The 23,771-nt window shown below is 36.5% G+C and overlaps 1 protein-coding gene across 2 annotated transcripts in view; it reads right to left on the bottom strand.

The window, feature by feature from the left end:
• The window catches only part of KIF5B (kinesin family member 5B), a 47,945-nt gene that overhangs the window by 13,491 nt on the left and 10,683 nt on the right, over positions 1-23,771 (bottom strand). For both annotated transcript variants that reach the window (XM_061436187.1, XM_061436189.1), the window contains exons 3-15: positions 18,773-18,846; positions 17,672-17,776; positions 17,140-17,188; positions 16,558-16,613; positions 16,385-16,472; positions 16,121-16,245; positions 14,711-14,815; positions 14,317-14,462; positions 13,532-13,680; positions 12,917-13,110; positions 11,994-12,062; positions 7,810-8,016; positions 5,558-5,701 (exon numbers count right to left, since the gene is read on the bottom strand). In XM_061436187.1, the coding sequence (XP_061292171.1) occupies positions 5,558-5,701; positions 7,810-8,016; positions 11,994-12,062; positions 12,917-13,110; positions 13,532-13,680; positions 14,317-14,462; positions 14,711-14,815; positions 16,121-16,245; positions 16,385-16,472; positions 16,558-16,613; positions 17,140-17,188; positions 17,672-17,776; positions 18,773-18,846 (1,511 nt within the window). The remainder of the gene's footprint in view (positions 1-5,557; positions 5,702-7,809; positions 8,017-11,993; positions 12,063-12,916; positions 13,111-13,531; positions 13,681-14,316; positions 14,463-14,710; positions 14,816-16,120; positions 16,246-16,384; positions 16,473-16,557; positions 16,614-17,139; positions 17,189-17,671; positions 17,777-18,772; positions 18,847-23,771) is intronic.

Genomic DNA, 23,771 nt, shown 5'->3' with positions numbered 1-23,771 from the left:
TGAAACCATAAGATCTAGAATTGCCAAAGCAATCCTAAGGAAAAAGCAGGAGGTATAACCCTCCCAGACTTCAGATAATACTACAAAGCTACAGTCAGCAAAAAAGCATGATACTGGCACAGAGAACCCAGAAATAAATCCACACCTATGGACAATTAACCTCTGACAAAGATGACAAGAACATACAATGGGAAAAAGTCTTTTAGCAAATGGTGTTGAGAAAGTTGGACAGCCAGATGAATCAATGAAGTTAAGACACTCCTTCACACCATGCACAAAAATAAACTCAAAAGGGCTTAAAGACTTAAACATTAGACATGACACCATAAAACTAGAAGAGATAATAGGCAAAATATTCTCTGACAAATCATAGCAATGTTCTCCTAAGTTCAGTATCCCAAGGCAGCAGAAAGCAAAAGCAAACAAATGGGACCTAATCAAACGTACAAGCTTTTGCAAAGAAAAGGAAACCATAATCAAAACAAAAAGACAACCTACAGAATGGCAGAAAATATTTGCAAATGATGAGACCATCAAGGGCTTAATTTCCAAAATATACAAACAGCTCATACAACTCAACAACAAAACACCTCACCCCCCATAAGAGGCAGAAGACTTAAACAGACATTTCTCCAAAGAGGAAATACAGATGGCCAAAAGGCACATGAAAAGATGCTTAATACTACTAATTATTAGAGAAATGCAAATCAAAAATACAATGAGGTACCACCTAACATTGGTCAGAACGGCCTACATTAAAAAGTCTACAAATAACAAATGCTGGAGGGGGTGTGGAGAAAAGGGAACCCTCCTACGCTGCTGGTGAGAATGTAAACTGCTGCAGCCACTATGGAGAACACTATGGAGGTTTCTCAAAATAAACTAAAAATAGAATTACCATATGATCCAGCAGTCAGTCCCACTTATGGGCATCACCTAGTATTTGCCAAGGGGCAGTGGGGAGTAGGTGAGGGGGTGGGGCGGGTAGGGGGAGGAGGGAGGAAGGAGAGAGTGGGAGGTTGGGATTAGCAGATGCAAACTAGTATATATAGACTGGATAAACAACAAGGTCCTACTGTACAGCACAGGGATATATCTTAAATATTCTGTGCTAAATCATAATGGAAAAAGTGTATGAAAAAGAATGTGTATCTACGTATAAATCAATCACCCTGGTTTACAGGAGAAATTAACACAATATTGTAAATCAACTATACTTCAAATTAAAAATAAGGAGCTTGAGAAGAAAGAAGTAAACTTGTCTTTGTGTGCAGATGACATGACTATTTAAAGCCATTATAGCAACATTACAGGATACAAGATTAACTTACACAAAAGTCAATCACTTTCCAATATATTAGCAAAACAAGGAAACAAGGGAACAAGGGAATCTGAAACTAAAAACCTCTCTTTCTGATGTCATTCATATTATCACTTAAAAGGAACAGCCAACATAATACTGAGGAACAACAAAGTTGAAGGACTAACACTACCCAACTTCAAGACTTACTAAACCTCCAGTTATTAAGATGACATGGTACTGACAAAAGAACAAATAGGTTATTAGAAAACAATCGAAAGCCTAGGAATAGCATACACAAATACAGTCAAATAATCTCTGATGGAGGACAAAGGGAATTCAATGGAAAATGGACAGTCTTTTTATTAAACTGCTGGAAAAACTAGTCATCCACATGTAAATACCTCATAGAAAAAAATGAACTCCCAATGGATCATATACCTAAATGTAAATTCAAAATCAAAAAACTTCTAGAAGATAACAAATGAGAAAATCTAGGTGACTGTGGGTTTGGAGATGAGGTTTTAAAGTGTAACACCAAAACCACAATCCATGAAGAAAAAGAATGGCAAGCTAGACTTCATTAAAAAGATAGCCAGACTGGGAGAAATATCTGCAAAACACAAACCTAATGAAGGACTATTATTCAAAACACACAAACAGAACTCTTAAAATTCAAGGTAAGAAAATAAAGAGTCCAAAACGCAAATTAAACAACAGTGTGCTATGACTGATTCATGTTTATGTATAGCAGACACCAACATAATACTGTAAAACAATTATCCTTCAATTAAAAACAAAAACACCAAAACTGTGTGATAATGTCACATATCTATTAAAAAGGCTCAAACCAAAAAAATGATGACATCAAATACTGGTGAGGATGTGAATTAAGAGAACTTTCATTTTATTGCTGGTGGGAGCAAAAAATGCTATAAGCCAATTTCGAACACAGTTTGGGAGTTTCTCACTAAGTTAATATAGTCTTAACCTATGATCTAGCAATCATGCTCTTAGTTATTTTAACCCATCGAATCAAAAACTTATGTACTCAGAAAAACCTGCACATGAATGTCTGTTTACAGCAGCTTTAAACTGGAGGTAACCAAAGTGGCCTTCAACAGGTACCTACCTACATACAAAAGCGCTTCCCTGGTGGCTCAAATGGTAAAGAATCTGCCTGCAATGCAGGACACCAGGTTCAATCCCTGGGTCTGGAAGATCCCCGGGAGAAGGGAATGACAATGCACCCCAGTATTCTTGTCTGGAGAATTCCGTGGACAGAGCCTGGCAGGCTACAGTCCATGGGATCGGAAAGAGTCAGACATGACTGAGCAACTAACACTTTCATTTTCTTTTACATACAAAAATGAAATGAGCTATCAAGCTAAAAGATGACATGGAAAAACCTTAAATGTGGATCACAATAAACTGTGGAAAATTCTGAAAAAGATGGGAATACCAGACCACCTGACCTGCCTCTTGAGAAATCTACATGCAGGTCAGGAAGCAACAGTTAGAACTGGACATGGAACAACAGACTGGTTCCAAATAGGAAAAGGAGTATGTCAAGGCTGTATATTGTCACCCTGCTCATTTAACTTATATGCAGAGTACATCATGAGAAACGCTGGACTGGAAGAAGCACAAGCTGGAATCAAGATTGCCAGGAGAAATATCAATAACCTCAGATATGCAATTGATACCACCCTTATGGCAGAAAGTGAAGAGGAACTCAAAAGCCTCTTGATGAAAGTGAAAGAGGAGAGTGAAAAAACTGGCTTAAAGCTCAACATACAGAAAACGAAGATCATGGCATCTGGTCCCATCACTTCATGGGAAATAGATGGGGGAACAGTGGAAACAGTGTCAGACTTTATTTTTTAGGGCTCCAAAATCACTGCAGACGGTGACTGCAGCCATGAAGTTAAAAGATGCTTACTCCTTGGAAGGAAAGTTATGACCAACCTAGATAGCATATTCAAAAGCAGAGACATTACTTTGCCAACAAAGGTCCATCTAATCAAGGCTATGGTTTTTCCAGTGGTCATGTATAGATGTGAGAGTTGGACTGTGAAGAAAGCTGAGTGCCGAAGAATTGATGTGTTTGAATTGTGGTGTTGGAGAAGACTCTTGAGAGTCCCTTGGACTACAAGGAGATCCAACCAGTCCATTCTAAAGGAGATCGGTCCTGGGTGTTCTTTGGAAGGAATGATGCTAAAGCTGAAAACTCTAGTACTTTGGCCACCTCATGTGAAGAGTTGACTCACTGGAAAACACTGATGCTGGGAGGGATTGGGGGCAGGAGGAGAAGGGGATGACAGAGGATGAGATGGCTGGATGGCATCACCAACTTGATGGACGTGAGTTTAAGTGAACTCCAGGAGTTGGTGATGGACATGGAGACCTGGCGTGCTGCAATTCATGGGGTCGCAAAGAGCTGGACACGACTGAGCGACTGAACTGAAGTAAAAGAAGCCAGTCTGAAACAGCTAATAGTGTATGATTCTACTTATATGACATTCTGGAAATGGCACAACTAGAGACAGTTAAAAAGATCAATGTTTGCTAGTGATTCAAGGGAGAGGGATGAGCAGATAAAGCACAAGCAACTTGTTAGGACCATGAAGTGATTCTGATACTGCAATGGTGAATCTATATTATGCATTCATCAAAATCCAGAGACTTGTATAACACAAAGAGTGAAACATAATGCAAAACAAGGAGAACTCAAGCAGCACTTACTGATGATGTTTAACAGGAAAAGAATTACATGCAAAACACAAGAAAAATGAGGATCCATTTTTTCTTTTAAAAGAACCTATCTGCAAGTCTGACTTGTTTTCAAAATACTGCAATGGTTTAGTGACAAAAGCGGTTTAGATGTCTGGTTTTCACTGGCTCTGCCATAAGACATAAGCCAGTTTTACTCTTTATTTTCTCTACCTTTACCACTTTTTCACTTACTAAATTATTTGAACATGAAATGGATGAAAAAAGTGAAAAGCGTTAGCTGCTCAGTCATGTCCGACTCTTTGTGACGCCATGGACTGTAGCCTGACAGACTCCTCTGTCCATGGCATTCTCTAGGCAAGAATACTGGAGTGGGTTGTCATTTTCTTCTTCAATGAAATGGATGGATTTTTCTAAAAACAAGGCACAAATTTACAAAGAAAAATTTGAACATGTTTGCAGTGTTCAGAATATGAAGGAAATCTACTTTTTTTATACTGGAAGATTCCAACAGAACGTAATCAATCTCACATACTTCACCACAAACAGGACAGGGCAGGATGTTCAGACTGACAGTGAAGAAAGAGCAAGTCACATCATTCAATGTTTAACAACGCATTTCTGTTCTGATCAGGTGAGCCAGCATTAAGAAATGACACAATTATGAGAATGAATCCTAGCCTCCATCAACAAACAATAGTTTGGAATAACAACAGAAGGAAAGTGTGCTCCACAGTGAAAGCTTTTATTTCATTTCCAACTCTTAAACAGGGCTGCTTAGCTGGCTTTCACTACAAACTCAAGTATAAATTTGCTCTCCTTGTCACCATAATTAGACTTTAATTTAAAAAAAAGGAAGTCCATACAAATATCTACTGCAACATACAAACCTTTCATGTTATGTGCATGTTTTTTCAGTTAAGAGTCTAGCTTGTATTTTTGATCTAAGTTTTAAAATCTACCAGGTTGCAATTTTTTTTTTAACTACACACTAGTGCTAATATAACTAAGTATCCGCACCCTGAAAAAGATTATTAGAAAAGAAAAAATGTAACAAAATTTTGATAACTGATTAACTCTGAGGTTCACAGTATTGTCCTGTTTACTACTGTATGTTTAAAAAATTTCCAAATATAAAGAATTAATTAGCAGTGCTCACCTTTTATCTTTTTAAACACGTACAGCAATCAGAAGCTAATTTACTTACAGTTTACTCCTGGAGCTATTGTTTCAATTACACACTTTCTGTGGAGTAATTTATTAACAATAATTTCTAAGTGCAAAATTCTTTACATAGAGAAGAAAACTAAACATGTAGTCCAGATAAATGCTACTGACTGAGCATGTCTCCTTGAGGACCCTTTATCCTCTCCCTCTTCCTCATCTATTTAAAATGAAGCTAATACCCTCTACTACAGATGGGTCTTGGAGGAGGAGATGACAGGCATGAAAAGAGCTTTGTGAAAAATGAAAGCGTGAGCTCTATACAGATAATCATGCTTACTCTCAGGTAGTTACAATTACCTTTACGTCATTGTTTCCCACAGCAATTCCAATTTCTGCCAGGTCTTTTAGTAAAGATGCCATCATCTCTGCCGCTCTTTTTTTCTGGTGGTTGGTCATTTCCTTAAGTTTCTGAAGCTCAGCATCTATACTTGCTAAACTTGCCTAATAGAACAAAACACAAAAGGTACAGTGAAATCTATTAAATGAAAGATCAACTCAAATATTGACAGGTATTTTCATTCAGTCACCTTCCCTGGTGGCTCAGAGGTTAAAGCGTCTGCCTGCAATGCTGGAGACCTGGGTTCGATCCCTGGGTAGGGAAGATCCCCTGGAGAAGGAAATGGCACCCCACTCCAGTATTCTTGCCTGGAGAATCCCATGGACGGAGGAGCCTGGTAGGCTGCAGTCCATGGGGTTGCAAAGAGTCGGACACGACTGAGCAACTTCATTTTCACTTTCATTCAGTACTCACAAAACCATTATTTTCTGCTTTCATTTTCCTGAATTCTCTACTGAGTTCTGGGCTAGCTCTCAGCTCAAATTTAAAATGTATTTTAGGCCTAAGAGGACCATGTAAAGTAGCCATATTGTAGCTCCATCAAGAGCAGACAGTTTGTATTACTTCACTAATTTTTGAGATTGGATGTTTTCTACCTAGAAATGGAAAACTTTCAAATTAACTAGATTTTATTTTCATTTATTACCTTTGGAAACAGTCTGGGAAAATATATGTTAGTATGGAACTGATAAGTCTTCTAGATGGCTGATTAAGTTTTATCTGCTTTTTATATAGTCTTTAGTTTCCGAGAAGAATTCACCTGATAATTACTACTACTTTTGTACTATGATACATGCAATTATCCAGGAGACAATGAAGTAGCATTACTATATGAGTTACTATAATTATAAATTTAAAATAACAGCTGGCTTACCAGCAACAAAGTTACCACAATTTTGAAAATTCAACTGAACCTGCCTGCTTTAAAACTGTTAGTTGTGTCACAGATCATATACTGTATTTTTAATGCAAGTTGTTGACTTTTAATCAGTATCTTTTAGTAAAGATACCATTGTTTCAGCTGCTCATTTCTTCTGGTCATTTCCTTAAGTGTCTGAAAAAAGCATCTGAAAACCAGCAGATTGTGAGTTCACTCAGTGTGATCTACAATGTACTACCAAGTCCAAATTACCAGACAATATTTCTAACAACTGAACAGCAATACTCTTAAGTATATAAAAAGATGCAGACCACTTTAGGGGTTTCTAATTCCTTACCAATACAGTGCTCATATAGAAACTGGGACACAAACAGAACAGTCATAAAGGCTGAAGTCAGTGGTTAAGGACCAACTTACAGTTTACAGAGTTTTAGGAAACTCCTATCATTTGTTCAAACAGAAATTAGGTTTGCTAGTAATGCAACTCAGTTAAGAGTTATAAAGGTATTTTGATTTCCATGGCATTAATTATAACTTCAAGCTAAATGTAACTTGGGAGATCAAAAAGGGAAAGGAACTTCTCCAGGAGCAGAAAGGCTTTCAAAAATGTCATTTCGTAGCACTGACTGCTTTCCTTTAAACACTTGATGTGACGGGAAACAACTGGTGAGCACTGATCCTATGTCCAACTTTAAATATGATTTCTAAACAAGAAGCCAGCATTAACAACAAAACTTTAAGAAAATGAGAGCTCATCCATGGTGATGCTCAAAATATCGCAGAAGCAGTCACAGTTGTATACCATTTCTGGCATCACTGCCAGAGGGCAGGGACTCTTGCCTTACAGTGATGAAAACAAAAACCTTCATTTCCTGGGGAACCATGATAAAGCTATTACACTGTCCTAGAAGACACTGGTCCAGGTATTGGAAATTTAACAGTGAACAAAATGTAAGTTATGTGAAGTCATATATCCTGCTAGTTTGCTTTTTGTGCACGTTTTAAAAATCATAGTTTGAACAGTTGGCTAATGACTTTACTGGGCAACTAGTAGTCAACTTTTTTTTCTTTTAACAGTAGAATAATATCTGGAGTAGCCAATATGTAGCCAATTAAAATACCACTTTAATTACATATTAATAGACCTTTAGAAACTAAAAAAATAACCCTCTTCCTCCACCTTAAAGCTTCATATATGGGAGGAAATAAAGTTGACACTTGAGTTCTTCAAGAATCGATGTTACCAGTCTTAAGCTTTTACAGAAATAATTTACTCAGGTAACTTTCCAATTAAGAATAATTTACCAATTAAGAAAAAAAACTGTATCCTACCGATTTCTGATTCAGCTCATCACTAAGTAATTCATATTCCTTAGTTTTGTCTTCAACTTCTTGAGACTTCTGATCATAGTTGACAGCAAGTTCTTCCAAGGCTTGTAAAACTTCCTTTACTTCTTCCTTAGAGGCATCATTTTCTGCCTGAAGGCGATTCAGTTCAGTCTGCATATTATCTTGATCTCTTCTGGTAGATGCCAGTAGCTGTAGGAAGGAATAAAAATATCTATTTTATCCAAAGAACACTGAGTAACTGATTTTTAAAACATATACAAGTTAAAAAAAAAAAAAAAACCTTTTATTACTTGCTAACCAAAAAGGGGATGAAATGTGGACATTACTATACATGGTAACATTTATTCATTCAACAGATTTACTGAATACCTACTGTGTGCACATTCTGTGCTCAACACTGTGGGAGATGGAAAAAATCTAGTGGAAGACAGATACACAAACGAATGCAATACAAAATGAAACGCTAGAGCCATAATGGAGACAGGACATGACAAAGTGCTTGGTAGTATAAGCAAAGGGGATATTTCTGGATGGGAATTCATGGAGGAGGTGGCTAAAATAGGAAAATTATTGTTAGGTGCACACTAACAGAAAGAAAAAGACACACAAGGATCCTAACTATGCACAAAAAAACAAAGAAATCAGTAGATGCTTTAAAAGTTTAAGTTTTCTTTGGCCAAAGGAGCATGGCATCTGAGCTATGTCTGAGGAAAACATGGTATCAGCAAATAAAACCTAAATTGGAAGAAGCCAAGAGACTCTTAGGAGGATACTGAGACATGTGGGTCAGTTGCTTTGAAGTAGGGGCATCTGGAATTTGTAGTTTTCTAATGGGGCAGAGTGCTAATGCCACTTACAAGTGGGAGCCAGGGATGCCAACTGTCCTGTAAAATGGACAGAACAATATAAATGAAGAATTATGCAAATGATACCAGTGCCCCTTGGAGAAACAATGCTAGTAGAGTTGAAACAAATATGATGATTCAACCAGGATTAATTTGACTGACGGTAGACATCTCCTGGGCTTTCCTTGTAGCTCACCTGGTAAAGAATCCGCCTGCAATTCAGGAGACTTGGGCTCGATCCTTGGGTTAGGAAGATCCCCTGGAGAAGGGAAAGGCTACCCACCCCAGTATTCAGGCCTCAAGAATTCCATGGACTGTATAGTCTATGGGGTCGCAAAGAGTTGGACACAACTGAGTGACTTTCACTTTCACTTTTCAGACACCTCTTACTGAAGTTGTAAGTCTTTGCTCTGATCCCCAGAACGAACCTCAAACAAAGGTTTGAAGGTTGAAAATTGAAACACTTTTCAATTATCCCCCATTCTTAAACTGAAGAAATTGGGGAAAACCACTAGACCATCCAGGTATGACCTAAATCAAATCCCTTAAGATTATACAGTGGAAGTGAGAAATAGATTTAAGGGACTAGATCTGATAGACAGTGCCTGATGAACTATGGACGGAGGTTCATGACATTGTACAGGAGCCTGGAATCAAGACCATCTCCAAGAAAAAGAAATGCAAAAAAAGCAAAATGGCTGTCTGAGGAGGCCTTACAAATAGCTGTGAAAAGAAGAGAAATGAAAAGCAAAGGTGAAAAGGAAAGATATTCCCATTTGAATGCAGAGTTCCAAAGACTAGCAAGGAGAGGTAAGAAAGCCTTCCTCAGCAATCAATGCAAAGAAATAAGAAGAAAACAATAGAATGGCAAAGACTAGAGATCTCTTCAAGAAAATCAGAGATACCAAGGGAACATTTCATGCAAAGATGGGCTCGATAAAGGACAGAAATGGTATGGACCTAATAGAAGCAGAAGATATTAAGAAGAGGTGGCAATAATACACAGAAGAACTGTACAAAAAAGAGCTTCATGACCCAGATAATCACAATGGTGTGATCACTCACACTCACCTAGAGCCAGACATCCTGGAATGTGAAGTCAAGTGGGCCTTAGGAAGCAACACTACGAACAAAGCTAGTGGAGGTGATGGAATTCCAGTTGAGCTATTTCAAATCCTGAAAGATGATGCTGTGAAAGTGCCGCACTCAGTATGTCAGCAAATTTGGAAAACTCAGCAGTGGCCACAGGACTGAAAAAGGTCAGTTTTCATTCCAATCCCAAAGAAAGGCAATGCCAAAGAATGCTCAAAGTACCACACAACTACACTCATCTCACATACTAGTAAAGTAATGCTCAAAATTCTCCAAGCCAGGCTTCAGCAATACGTGAACCATGAACTTCCAGATGTTCAAGCTGGTTTTAGAAAAGGCAGAGGAACTAGAGGTCAAATTGCCAACATCCACTGGATCATCAAAAAGCAAGAGAATTCCAGAAAAACATCTATTTCTGCTTTAATGACTATGCCAAAGCCTTTGACTGTGTGGATCACAATAAACTGTGGAAAATACTTAAAGAGATGGGAATACCAGACCACCTGACCTGCCTCTTAAGAAACCTGTATGCAGGTCAGGAAGCAACATTTAGAACTGGACATGGAACAACAGACTGGTTCCAAATAGGAAAAGGAGTACGTCAAGGCTGTATATTGTCACCTGCTTATTTAACTTATATGCAGAGTACATCATGAGAAATGCTGGGCTGGAAGAAGCACAAGCTGGAATCAAGATTGTCAGGAGAAATATCAATAACCTCAGATATGCAGATGACACCACCCTTATGGCAGAAAATGAAGAACTAAAGAGCCTCTTGCTGAAAGTGAAAGAGGAGAGTGAAAAAGCTGGCTTAAAGCTCAACATTCAGAAAACTAAGATCATGGTAACCAGTCCCATCACTTCATGGCAAATAGATGGGGAAACAGTGGAAAGTGTCAGACTTTATTTTTTGGGGCTTCAAGATCACTGCAGATGGTGACTGCAGCCATGAAATGAAAAGACGCTTACTCCTTGGAAGGAAAATTATGACCACCTAGACAGCATATTCAAAAGCAGAGACAGTACTTTGCCAACAAAGGTCCGTCTAGTCAAGGCTATGGTTTTTCCAGTGGTCATGTATGGATGTGAGAGTTGGACTGTGAAGAAAGCTGAGCGCCAAAGAATTGATGCTTTTGAACTGTGGTGTTGAAGAAGACTCTTGTGAGTCCCTTGAACTGCAAGGAGATCCAACCAGTTCATCCTAAAGGAGATCAGTCCTGGGTGTTCATTGGAAGGGCTGATGTTGAAGCTGAAACTCCAATACTTTGGCCACCTGATGCAAAGAGCTGACTTCATTTGAAAAGACCCTGATGCTGGGAAAGATTGAGGACAGGAGGAAAAGGGGACGACAGAGGATGAGATGGTTGGATGGCATCACTGACTCAATGGACATGGTTTTGGGTAGACTTCAGGAGTTGGTGATGGACAGGGAGGCCTGGCATGCTGCGGTTTATGGGGTGGCAAAGAGTCAGACATGACTGAGCGACTCAACTGAACTGACTGCCAAGTAAGGTAAAATGAGGGTCCAAAAGGACAAACTAGAGAGAAGGAACTTGAAAGAAACAAGATGAAAGTGAAGATCACAGAAATGAGAAACAGGTAAGGGGAAGGTAGAAATGGTAGAGTAAAAAATAATCTTATTCACTGACATTCTCATTTCTATGATAAAAGTCATACCCTAAAGTATGAATTACTAAAAACAAAGCCAATGTGATTCAGAAATAAGTCTTTTCTTTAACAATCCCTTTGGACATATATCAGTGTTAAAGTGTTTTTTATACTCCTTCCTTCATCATTTTCATGTGGAAATACTTTTCATAAAGGGAGGGGGAACCTAAGGTTACTCCAGTCCAAGGATCAATAAGGAATGTTTGGGGGAGAATAAGACAAAGTAGCACTGTACAAGGAAAGCAAAAGACAGAGTTGAAAACCCCAGGAGATGTATACTAAAGAATAAATGCAAAAAAAGAAAATCATTCTCTTCCCTCCAGTTAGACTTAACTCAAACTTAAAAAACCCAAAAAACCCAACCCCCAAAAGCCCGAAGAAGTCAATCTTTGCTTCTGTTTGTATGATGTACTGCTCCCATAGGATATCCATGGTGAAGCATGGACGTATTCAAAAAATGTTTTAATGTACTGGAGTATGTTCTGAGCTCTGTAGATGCCTTCATCTTTTAAGTGACAATGACATACTGTACAGCTTTTCTGGAAGCAGTATTCAATTTACCTCTTCCTGATCCAGCATTTGTGTCTTCAGTTTTTCTACCAATTGGCTCTGTTGATTAATTTCTTCATCCTAGAATTTTCAGTTACAAGTTAACAAAATAGCTCACAACCTGGTTCTGTTTCCTAACACAAACTGTAAGATTACTACCCACTCCCCAGTATTTCAAAGTTGTTTTCTCCAAATTCGACATAGCTTATTCTAACCTCTTATCTTAGAAAGATGTTGAAACAAATGGAGCGTCTTTCAATTATCAGTAACTGTAACATCCTTATCATGCAATAAGAAAAAAGGCTTATGTTTATGAAAGTTATTCACAAAATACATGCTAAAATAAACATGTTTAAAGCTATTACTGAAAATAATGCCATGTAGCCACTTCAAACCTACCTACCATCCCTGTTTAAAATACATTAAAAATATCACCTACTAAGAAAAAAATCAAAGACAACACCAGAACAATTTTTTCTAGTCTCTTTACTGTTGTTTTTCCCATCCTTTTTATTTGGTTCATAATTGTGCTATTTTTCATACTACTGATATCATCAAAGTACGAAGAAGATAGTATTTCCATTTGATTCTATTCCCTCAGTCTAACCTCTTGCATCATTTTTATCATTAGCACCATAGACAGCTGATTCTAAAAGGTCATTTCATTAAGACTCTCCAAGGATCCACGTCAAATTTCCTTTTGCAAGTTCTTTTAGCTTAAAGAGAAGGGGAAGAAAGGTATGCCTTATACATTTGTTTCTGCACAGAAACAGAAATTGTCATTTTATATTTTCTGTTAATACAATGATCTTGAAAAAGTTAACAGGAACCTAGGAATATGTACATAGGTCATGAGGACCCATTAATACTGAAATTAGAAAATAAAAACAAGTCAATAATGTTCTAAAACAAAACAGAACACAAATAATACTTACCTTGTCATCGAGTTGTTTGTACAGTTTAGCAATTTCTTCTTCACACTTTCTTCTTTCAGCATCAGTAAAGTTTCCAGTAACTCCAATTGTGGCTGCTGGTTTATCATTGGTAATAGTAATATCCTTATCCACTGCAAAAGCTTCCAAGTTGGCTTTCTCTTTGTCAAACTGTTCATCAACAGGCACTGTCTCTCCTAAAATAAGACAACAGAATGGTTAACAAAACTCACCTGTCTAAAATTAATTTTAATTTTATTCAATTTCAGCAGCTCTTATCAACTTAATCTGCTCAGTCCCTGAGATCTGAAAAGTTGGAATTATCTTTGACTGTCCCCTTTATCTTCTAAAGCCAGTCATCTAATCTTGTATTTTTAATTGATTTCATCCTAAACATCTTGCCATCTTGAGACTTCAATAGTCAGCTAGCTGGCCTTTATGCCTCTATTTATAATTCCAGGTAAAATCAGAATTTAAAGTAAAAGATTTTATTCATTTTTATTTGATGATCCCTAATATGTTTTTATTTTCATTTATATCAGAGTCTCAAATTTATAAAATAGCTCTGAATCTCTATTCCACAAACTCTAAACAACAAATTCATAAGGTATTAATTACCATTACGCCATCGGTTGAGTTCATTTTCAAGCCACTGAATGGTGTTCCGGAGGGTCTTATTTTTTTCTTTCTCTCTTTCATACTTCTTTTTCCACTGTTCTGCAGTTAACTCTACATTGACACAAACTGTGTTCTTAATTGTTTTGGCCCTAAGACAAGTAGTTGGGGGGAGAGGGGAAGTATATGACTTAATTATTTTCAATTGATATCTATATCTCTGTAATATAAGCATACGTGGCTAGGTAATTGAACTATTCTTCTCTAGTTATCTCTGACTAAATTCTAGGAGCTGTACTTAGTTTAGTGTTTATTCACAACCCATTAGATTTGGGTCAGTTACAACACCTCTGAATAGCTTAAAAAAAAAAATCAGCAACCTGATAAGGGAAAAAAAAAAAACACGGGCCCATTATTTTTCCAATTCACTTGTAAGACAGAATTAAGAAAAGCAATTATCAACGACAGTCCAAGTCATCATTATTGATTTGCCTCGGCTAACCACCTCATATACAGTTATCCCATTATTTGAACAGGTCACATATGTCAAGAGGCTTAACATACTATTATATCCCTCAGGTTTTTGCTTTATTATTGGATTCAAATGTTTAATACTGAACTGAAGCTTCTCACATAAATCTGACTCAAGTTATCACTTGACTTTAATGTTTTCTAGCATACTAATAATACACACTGATTTGAATATATCTATCCTGAAACTTACCTAGATTTAATAAATGAAATGCCTATCTACATTTAGACTTTATATTTCCTGAACAAAAACAAACCTCTGACCAAACAGGAGTGTAGATTTTGTTTCAGATTCATTGTACGATGATGGAGAGCAGCAAATTACAATAGTGGTTCTACAGTTCCCACCTAAGGAATCTTGAAGGATTCGCGTCATTTTACTATCACGATACGGAACATATGTCTACATACAAAAACAAACAAAAAAACCAAAGAAGACAAATGGGTTTCTCAGTAATAAAATATGTTGTAGTTATTAAAATGGGAATTGGATATACACACTAACACTATAAAATAAATCCCTAAAAGACAACTTATTCATACCTATTCATTCAGTGAATCCCTCTCACTCACATCCATCCACATGTATGTATGTTATCTATATTTAACTCCCCATTAGACAACAGGGAAATAGAAAACAAGTGTACTCACACTACCCTCAGCCAAAGCAGAAATGACATTTCCAAGAGCAGAAAGGGACTTGTTGATGTTCTTAGCTTCATCCAGCACAGCACCTTCAGCACCAGTTTTACTAACCTATACATAAGATTGCAAAAGAATGAAACAAAATTATGTTTCAGTGATTCTAATTTTCTAAAACGTTCAGAGGTCATCAATAACTAGTAAAAAAGAAAAGGGAAAGATTCAAGACTTTGTTTGCCAAGTATTTACCCTGGTAGTAGCAGTGAAAGTCACTCAGTCATGTCCGACTCTTTGCGACCCCATGGACTATACAATACAGTCTATGGAATTCTCCAGGCCAGAATACTGGAGTGGGTAGCCTTTTCCTTCTCCAGGGGATCTTCCCCACCCAGGGATCGAACCCACGTTTCCCGCATTGCAGGTGGATTCTTTACCAGCTGAGCCACCAGGGAAGCCCCAGTATTTACTCTAAGTTATCAGTATTTATCAAGTATGACTTTTCTGAGACCTTGGTTTTTTTTAACATGACAAAAATGAGATTAAGGAGATACCAAATTTTATTTTTAGGTGTGCTCATGAAATTAACCTATTTATATGTAGATTTGTATTGACAGCTTACTAATGTGTTAACCCCCTTCGATGCATGGGAAAATGAAACTAAAAAATTTACTAAAGCACAAAGTTGATGTTGTGATGGTTACAGAGAGACTGAATTTACATATATCAATTTTATACAAGCAAACTTGCTTCTATTAAAAAAATGTAAAATACATAAAGATAACAGAATAATATGTCAGCAATGATGCCTGAAGCAGCAGCTTCTCAGTATTTGCAAAATTAGAGATACACTTTGAAGGATGTGTTTAAGATTTTTGTGTAGAAGGGAGCAGGTATATTATTCCAATCAGAAGAAAAAACAAATTAGCAGAACAAACAACAAAAAAAAGGTCACACAGGTCAGTATTAAGACATTTGAACTTATTTTGATTTTGACATAAATCAGAATCAGATTGTATAGGACTATAATATTTAAATAATCCTCCAAAAGGAGTACGGCGAAATCCAAAAGGACTTATTCATGGACAGTTTTTAGAGGGAGGCCATTGTCAGGGTCAATAAAATAGACACCAAAAATTAGGAAAAGGATACCTAGTACAATTCTTAATGACATACATTCAACACACTATCAATAAAGCATACACCTACGTCAAGGATAACACTTATCGGCAGAATTGGATTATGGCCTAAAGGACAGTAATCTGCAATGACAAAACACTGGCATAAATGCTTACAGCTCTCAAAACTACCACCAAACCCAGTCTGATATGCATTTTCAAGATTTAACAATGAAAAATACATAAGCCCAAATCTGAGCTGAAGTTCATTAAAAATGCTTCCATGGGAATATAAAGATTTTACCTTTTCACTACCAGCTAAATCCACCAGATAAAGTTTTCCACTCAGCTTTTGTTCCGTTTGCGTGTTCTCTTGTTTTACATTAATAAGAAATATACTGTGACTCCTAGAGCTATGTTCATTCATATCTACAAAGAAATCACACAACCAAATATCAACAAACAAGGCTTTCCCTTACTAATAATTTCTAAAGCATTATTTCACCTAAGAAAAATCAACTTTAAAGCAGTCTATACCTTAACTAGTATTACTAAATATGCCACTTACTTGTAACTGCTACATGTCTGTTAGATTTTCCTTCATCTATGGTGTCCATAACTTCATCTGGACTACATACAAAACGCTCTGTACATCCCTGTAAAATAAATTTTTAAAGAATGTCACCACTCATTAAAAAATGTTATCATAGGGCTTTTCTAAACATTCTGAATTATACCTACCTTTACATAAGGAACTCGATTTTTATCTTCATGAACTGAAAGATTGGTCTTTGAAACTGAAAAAGAAAAATAAATAATATTAACATTTTCCTAACTGCTAACACTGGCTGTGAAATAGTTAATTCAATTGTTTCTTGTTTCTCTCCCCATGAAGCCTAATAACACTGAATTTAAAAAAACATGAAAATATCACTGCAAAAGCAAGAGCCTATAGAGAAGTAAGACTTATATAGAGACATAGAATTTTAGGTCCAGGCCAACCTCTGCCACTCATATTCTGAAAATAAGAACACTAAGTGAGACTGGTTCTGTGGTTTGCCAAGGACAATGTGTCTGACAGCTGAGAAAAGACAAGAGCATAAGACTCAGGCTCTGGAACTCCAGTCCAATTGTCTGATTACTACCTATGAAGCACCCACAAATATATGCTTTAAATAAGTTAAAATGGATTAAATTAAAACTTTGAAAGAAGCATTTTTCAATGTTTCCTGTAATTCAAGTCAGTTTCATATAGGTTATTGAGAAATGGTCTCACATTTACAACTAAAAACAGTAACATCGAAGAGCAAGAACTTAACTTACCATCTAACAGGTCCCTTATCTTATCCAAATAAATTTCAAAATATGAAACCTAAAGGGCAGAGGAAACAAAGGGGGGAAAAAATCAACCACTTAAAATTACAAAGTAATTTATTTACTTACTCATCAAATATTTTTCCAGCCTGAGTGCCAGGTACCAGTGCCAGTGCTAGGGACAACTCAGCTACAGCTCATATTCTGATGGGAAGCCTTAAAATCACTCAACTCTTTATGTGACTGAAGTGCATTTTCCACTAGGTATCTTCATCTAAAATTAGACTCCTTAGGTCTAATTAGTCAGAACTTTTGAGCTTTGTACCAAAACAAATTCCTTTATCTTAAAGAGGAGGCAGCTAAGGCAAAAAAGACTTGGCTTACTCCTTTACTATGTCAGAGGAAGAGTCTGAGTTTACTAATTCTAATAATCTTTCAACTACACCTGCCCATAATTTTTAAAATATTTTTTAAAGAAAAAATATTGAACAGAATTATTCTAGATATAAAATAAAATACCACCTTTCCCCAATGATTTTACCTTAATATGAAATTCCAAATTTTCATCCATGGAGTAAATATAATTAAAAATATCTTGCACTATTCTTGGAATAATTCCCATGCCTTCTGGATCATGAAGTTTACCCTAAACAGAAAACAAAACTAGAGTTCCTAAATAAATTGTAACATACAAATTAAAAATCAAAACTTTTAATTTACAATTCATAGTCAAGAGAGGATAGGAATTCTAATTGTTGCTAATTTTTTGGTGAAAAAATATGGCTGTACAAATACCTAAAAAAAACCAATTCAACTGTTACATATTTTGGTAAGTTACATATAAATAATGTACGCTAATCATACAGTTACCAATTGATCTTAGCCTTTTCTTTAATCATTAGATTCAGATGATGCAATTTGTGAATGAACACATTCCAGGAAAATGTTTGTGAGTTGCTCACCATTTAAATCTGCATCATTCTATCTACTTCAAGTCAAATTCATCCAAGTGCTAAGACTGTCTTTGTTATCTGACTTTAACATGAAAATAAATGAGTGACTCCAAAATAAGCAATCATTTACTTTACATATGTAGAATGCTCAGATAAATGATAAAAGCAGACACACTGTAGCAGAGGCAGGTTATAGGATGTTTTCTAGAAGCAAAGCTGGAGCAGGTTTACATTCATTATTAATAGCAGTGCTGATAATTTTGGAGCCCTTATTATCAAAGAGGGACAAGTACCTGGCTAGAGGTTGGGAAATGAGACAGATGCAGAGACACAACCAAGGAGAGAAAGAAAAAACCCAAGTGCTCCAAATACAACTGAAAACACATAAACATTAAAAATTTCAAAATTCCCCATTATAAGGTGACAGAGAATTCTTATTTAATTCTAAGACACGCACAATTTTGTGGTTATGTGGCTAAAACAAAGCTCAATATGATTTCATATATAACATTTCTATTCAAACTCAGGAACTGATTAGATTCTAACCATGTTACTCGTATATAATTTGTATGAGACAAAGCAGTAAAGAGTAAATAAAGCTGTTTAAGCATGATAAAATGTCACAAATAATGAATGAATACACTGTATGTGCTGCAAACTACATCCAAATACTGATTAAAAAACATTACCTCCATTGTGTGTGTCTTCCCAGAGGATGTTTGTCCATATGCAAATATGGTTCCATTGTAGCCTTCAAGTACATCTATGAGAAAATAAGAGCTTTAATATACCAGGAGGCTTTTTTCCTTAAGCAAGACCATTAAAGGAAATTAGTAAGAATATATAATAGTAATTTGCTTAGTGAGGATTCACCTAAGGAATTCCTTTCTCTTTATCCCAAATTACTGTCTGTTGTCAGTAAGAAACAAATTTTAAATTCCATTGCTTATAATCATCTCTCCTGTCAACGTACATCTTAGATGTCAACGCAACAGTATTCTACAGCTTTACATGACCTAAAAGGAAAAAAAATGCTCTGCCAGTTTATGTACAGATATGAACTAGCTTTTAGAAGGAAGACTGATCGGTGGCCTACAGGTGGTTAAAATCCACAATATTCCTCCTCTTACAAAGTGTAACAAGCCCAGTCCCATCTCAAAATCAATTATAAGAGAGTTTCTATGGAATTAAAAAAAAACAAACCACACAATTTTTTTTCTAGCCCTTTGTGTACCCCAAGACCTACCATTAACATTTAAGCAGCTTCTTTTACTAGACTAAGGAGTGGTGGTGGAATGTGAGTGAGCAAGGTGACTTTTGGTTTCCAGTTTTGGGGATTCAGTTTGTTGGGGACTTTTAAAATTGTTTTTCCTTGTTTTCATAAAAAGAAAAGTACTATAAAATCATATACTATTTTAGAGGAAGCCAAAGTACAAACTGAGGCCTCTGCTGGAAACAGCAGATGGTAACAGTGGAAAATAAATTTATAATAAGCAAGCAAATTCTTGTCTTTTTTTAAGTTGACTATTTACAAAAAGAAAAAGAATAAAAGGTCCCAACATTGGTCACGACTAACTAGATATTAGATTTGCTATAGAAATATTTATTTATAAGAAAAAGAAGGTATTAGTACTTACGTCTCTGAGAAGATTTTAAGAGATCTCAAACATTTGAAACTTTCATTCAAAATCTTTTCAGTTTCATGAAGAGAAGCAAAATAATTTCAGGAATTAAATTTAAAACAGATTAAGATTGCAGTATTTCTGTTAATAATTCTGAAGATGAAATCATCTAGGGTAAAAAAAAAAGCACTAGACCCTTTCCAATCTACTTCTTTTATATATAACTGATCTCCGTATATCAATATCACACCCTGTGCAAAAGATCTTTTAATCGATCACACAAAATCTAAGGATAAACTCCAAAGTTTTATTAGATCTATACATGAATGTTCATCCATGCTATGATCCAATTACCTAGCAACTGCCACAATAACTACTTAATAAATACTGGTAGATGAATGAATAAATGACTTTCCTAAGATCATATAAATAGCGTATGTCTATATTATATTAAAAGTAAAATACGTTAGGTGAAACACATTTATGTTAGGTGAAACATTACATGAGGGCTTGTAGGATAATAAATGTATGCAATATGTTTGTATTTGGGACTTTAAGCAAAGCTTAAAACTTTTATATGATAACAGAGATTGTGTAATAGTCAATCTTCAAATATTTACTGAAAACTATAATCTAGGGTCTCTGTCCTGGGAGCAAGGGATAGAACCAGGATTAGCTGATTTATAGAGGCACCAGGCTATCATTAAAGTAATAACAGTGTTATCAATTAGGAAAATAATCCCTTCCTTCCTACCTCCAAATCCATTCCTGACTTTTTCTTTCTAGATTTGTCAATGTTTTTTTATAAAAAAGTGTAAACATACAGAAAAACAATGAATTTTACAGTGAACAACCCTATAATCAGTACTATTAGTTCTATCAGTAACAGTTTATCATTTTACTGTTTGCCTTAATCATGTATCTATCCACCCATTTATTAAATGCATTTCAGAGACTTCAGTACATTTCCATCTAAATACTCCAGCGCACACACACCACTGGCTAGAACTCAATGTTTCGCAGTTTTGTTCTTCAGAGGTAAAATTTACATACAATGAATATTTTAAAAGTATAGACCTTTAACAAACAAACACAAATAATACTCTTCTCTTTGAAAACCCCAGAGTATGCATCTATAAGCAATAAAATTAGGCACCTTTGGAACTGGCCCTTGTTTGCCTTTCAGCTCTATCTCCCATTATCCTTCCCCTCACACTGTTTTTATTGGTAAAAAATGGCTGAATTTGACAATTTCAGATGGTTCAACATCATAGTCATACCATAATGTATGTCTTCCCTCAACACGGGCGATCCTTTCCACGTGTGGACAGTCTTAGCCCACAGGCATATCTGTCTGGAGGGCACACCTCACTCTCCTTTCTATTCCTGTGCACCCTTGAGACTAGCTTAGGCTTTACTTCTTCCTCCAATCCAATTCCACAAGCCACCTCCAAAGGAATCTGGGTAAAAGTCCCACCCTATGTGTTCTCGTAGCACCTACATTTTATCATAATACTGACCACTGTCTTCTTCACGAGCCTGTAAAATCCTTGAGGCCAGGGCTGTGTTTAACTCCTAGCACAGTACCTCGCGCTTAGGATGAACTCAAATACTTGTTGAATGATTATTAACACTAAAACAGAGAATCTCTCTCACCTTTCTAAAGAGTCCCGCCCCTCTATACTTTTGCCTTTCTTGTGAGAAACAGATGGAGGTGGAACTATGGACAAATAATACTTTCATACTTGTAAATAAGAGAAACATACTTAGCAAGTCAGGCAATAGCTTACAACCTCGTACAAGTCACTTAATCTCTCTGAACTTCAGCTTTCCCATCAGCAAAAATGTCTGCTCAGGGTAAGGCTGTGAGCATTAGAAGTCATCATATAAAATTATTACTGCTAACATTTGAAAGCATTATATGTCAGGCTCTATGCTCTTCAGTCGTTAAATCATGTCTAACTCTTTGCCACCCATGGACTGTAGTCCACCATGCTCCTCTGTCCGTGGGATTTCCCAGCTAAGAATATTAGAGAGGGTTGCCATTTCCTTCTTCCAGGGCATCTTCCTGCCCCAGGGATAGAATCTGCAACTCCTGCATTGGCAGGTGGATTGTTTACCACTGAGCCACCAGGGAAGCCCTGAGGCTCTAATAATCTTTCATGTATTAATGTATTTAATCCTCACAAAACTCTATGCAAGGCACTATTTTATTCCCATTTTACAGATGAGAAAACTGAGAAACTGTGGCCTACAGTTCCACAGCTAGTAAGGTAGAGCTGGGAGGCATTCCAGACAGTCTTGGCTCCAAAGACACACTCTCTTAGCTACCACACTACATTCTCAAGGAACAGAAGAACCAAAATGAACACATGGCAGGCTACATCTGGAAAAATTAAAATGGATACAGTGGCAGACAGTCCAGGGCAGGAAGCTATGGTGGGAAACTAGGGAATCTGAGGAAGCCTGGTAAGATGCCTGGCAAACAGCAAATGCTAAGTAAATGACAACTACTTTACACTGGGAAAACCAACTGGTAGACATCACTCAGGTTCAGGACTCAAGAGAATACAAGTGGATAAACCATGTTCAAAAGAAAAAAAAATTTATCTAATGAATCTACAAAAAGGAAAAGGTTATAGCCCTATACATAAGCTAAATACTTGTACATAAATTTATGAAACAACACAACCCTGGTGGACACTGAGGGACCCAGAGAACACTAGCTGCTCTCACCTCACACCTGGCAGCTTGCTCCTCGAGTCCACATCTCAGGAGAAACACCAGCTCACCCAACACTGTGTTGATCCCTGCCTACCAGTTTCTAATCATGGCCCTCTACTTGATCTGTGTGCCAATGAGTGTCCCAAGTCCAACCTGCCATGATTTAACTGATTTTTCTGTCCTCACACCTCATCATTCTCCCCCACCGTGTCACTCTCCTTAAATCTATGTATTTATTAGAAACTCCACCTCACTTGTATCTTGTCCAAGTCCTACCAGCTACTACAACCAGGCTCCTCCAAAGTGGTAGAGAGTTTCTGGGTGAAGATAAAAGGAAAATGTCATAGCCCCATGATATCTTTCTATAAATTACAAAGCTGGCACAGGGAGAGAGAGACAGAAACCTTCCATTGTAACTTGCTTGAAATCTAATTTTATAGAGTGAAAATATCTATACAGGTTATGAATTATCCCAAGTTCAGTTGTGGCTAAGTAATTATCCTTAGTTCAGAGTGAATTAAGAAAGTAATTTCTTTTCTTAGAGGATAAAGGAAATGAACAGCAGTTGCTATCTGTTATATTGTTTACTTCATACCAGGTCCTGAGTAAAGACCTTTATCTTTTTAAATCCTTACACTATGCTTATTATAGAGGAAACGAAGATTTGGAAAGCTTGGGTGACTTGCCACAAGTCACAAAGTTAAAAAGTGGCAAAGCCCAGACTTCAACCTCAATTTGTCTGATTCCAAAGCCTGTGTTCTTAATCACATTGCTAAGAAGGGAACTGCCACTCAGAACTCTGTTCCAAACAGTAAAGCAGAAATCTTCTGTAAAAAGTAAAAAGTAAAAGGGATCAAAATGTTGAGGAAAAGGACAGAGATTTAAAAAAAAAAAAAAAGAATGAAGTCATCTTAGAGTTATACACAGTAATGAAATAGAATAAAAGGTAGTAGAAACAAGTACCCTAGATGTCAAGACAACAGACCACAGAGTTCTGAGAAAGTAGGTACGAGCCTCTTCTTAAAAACTACACCACTGAGAGTGTACAAAAGAGATAAAATCACTAGAACAATATGAGAAAGCTTAAGCCCAGGATAAGCGAATTTTACAAAAACAAAAACTAAGGCCCTAAAGAGAACTTTTAAAATGTTCAGAAGAAGAATAATGAATGAGTAGACCTGCAATGCCTAAAGAGATGACTATGTCAAAAAATGACGTACTACCATTTTCTAAAACATCATCTGCAAAATGAACAGAAAAAACACTGCTAAGAGGAAGTTTGGGATTGAGGTGGGTAGGATGGTCAAAGAATGGTTTTAAATGAGCTCAAGTTTCTAGTTTT

This window comes from Bos javanicus, chromosome 13, assembly GCF_032452875.1.
Source record: "Bos javanicus breed banteng chromosome 13, ARS-OSU_banteng_1.0, whole genome shotgun sequence".
Lineage (NCBI taxonomy): Eukaryota > Metazoa > Chordata > Mammalia > Artiodactyla > Bovidae > Bos > Bos javanicus.
This window is presented reverse-complemented; position numbering and strand designations above follow the sequence as displayed.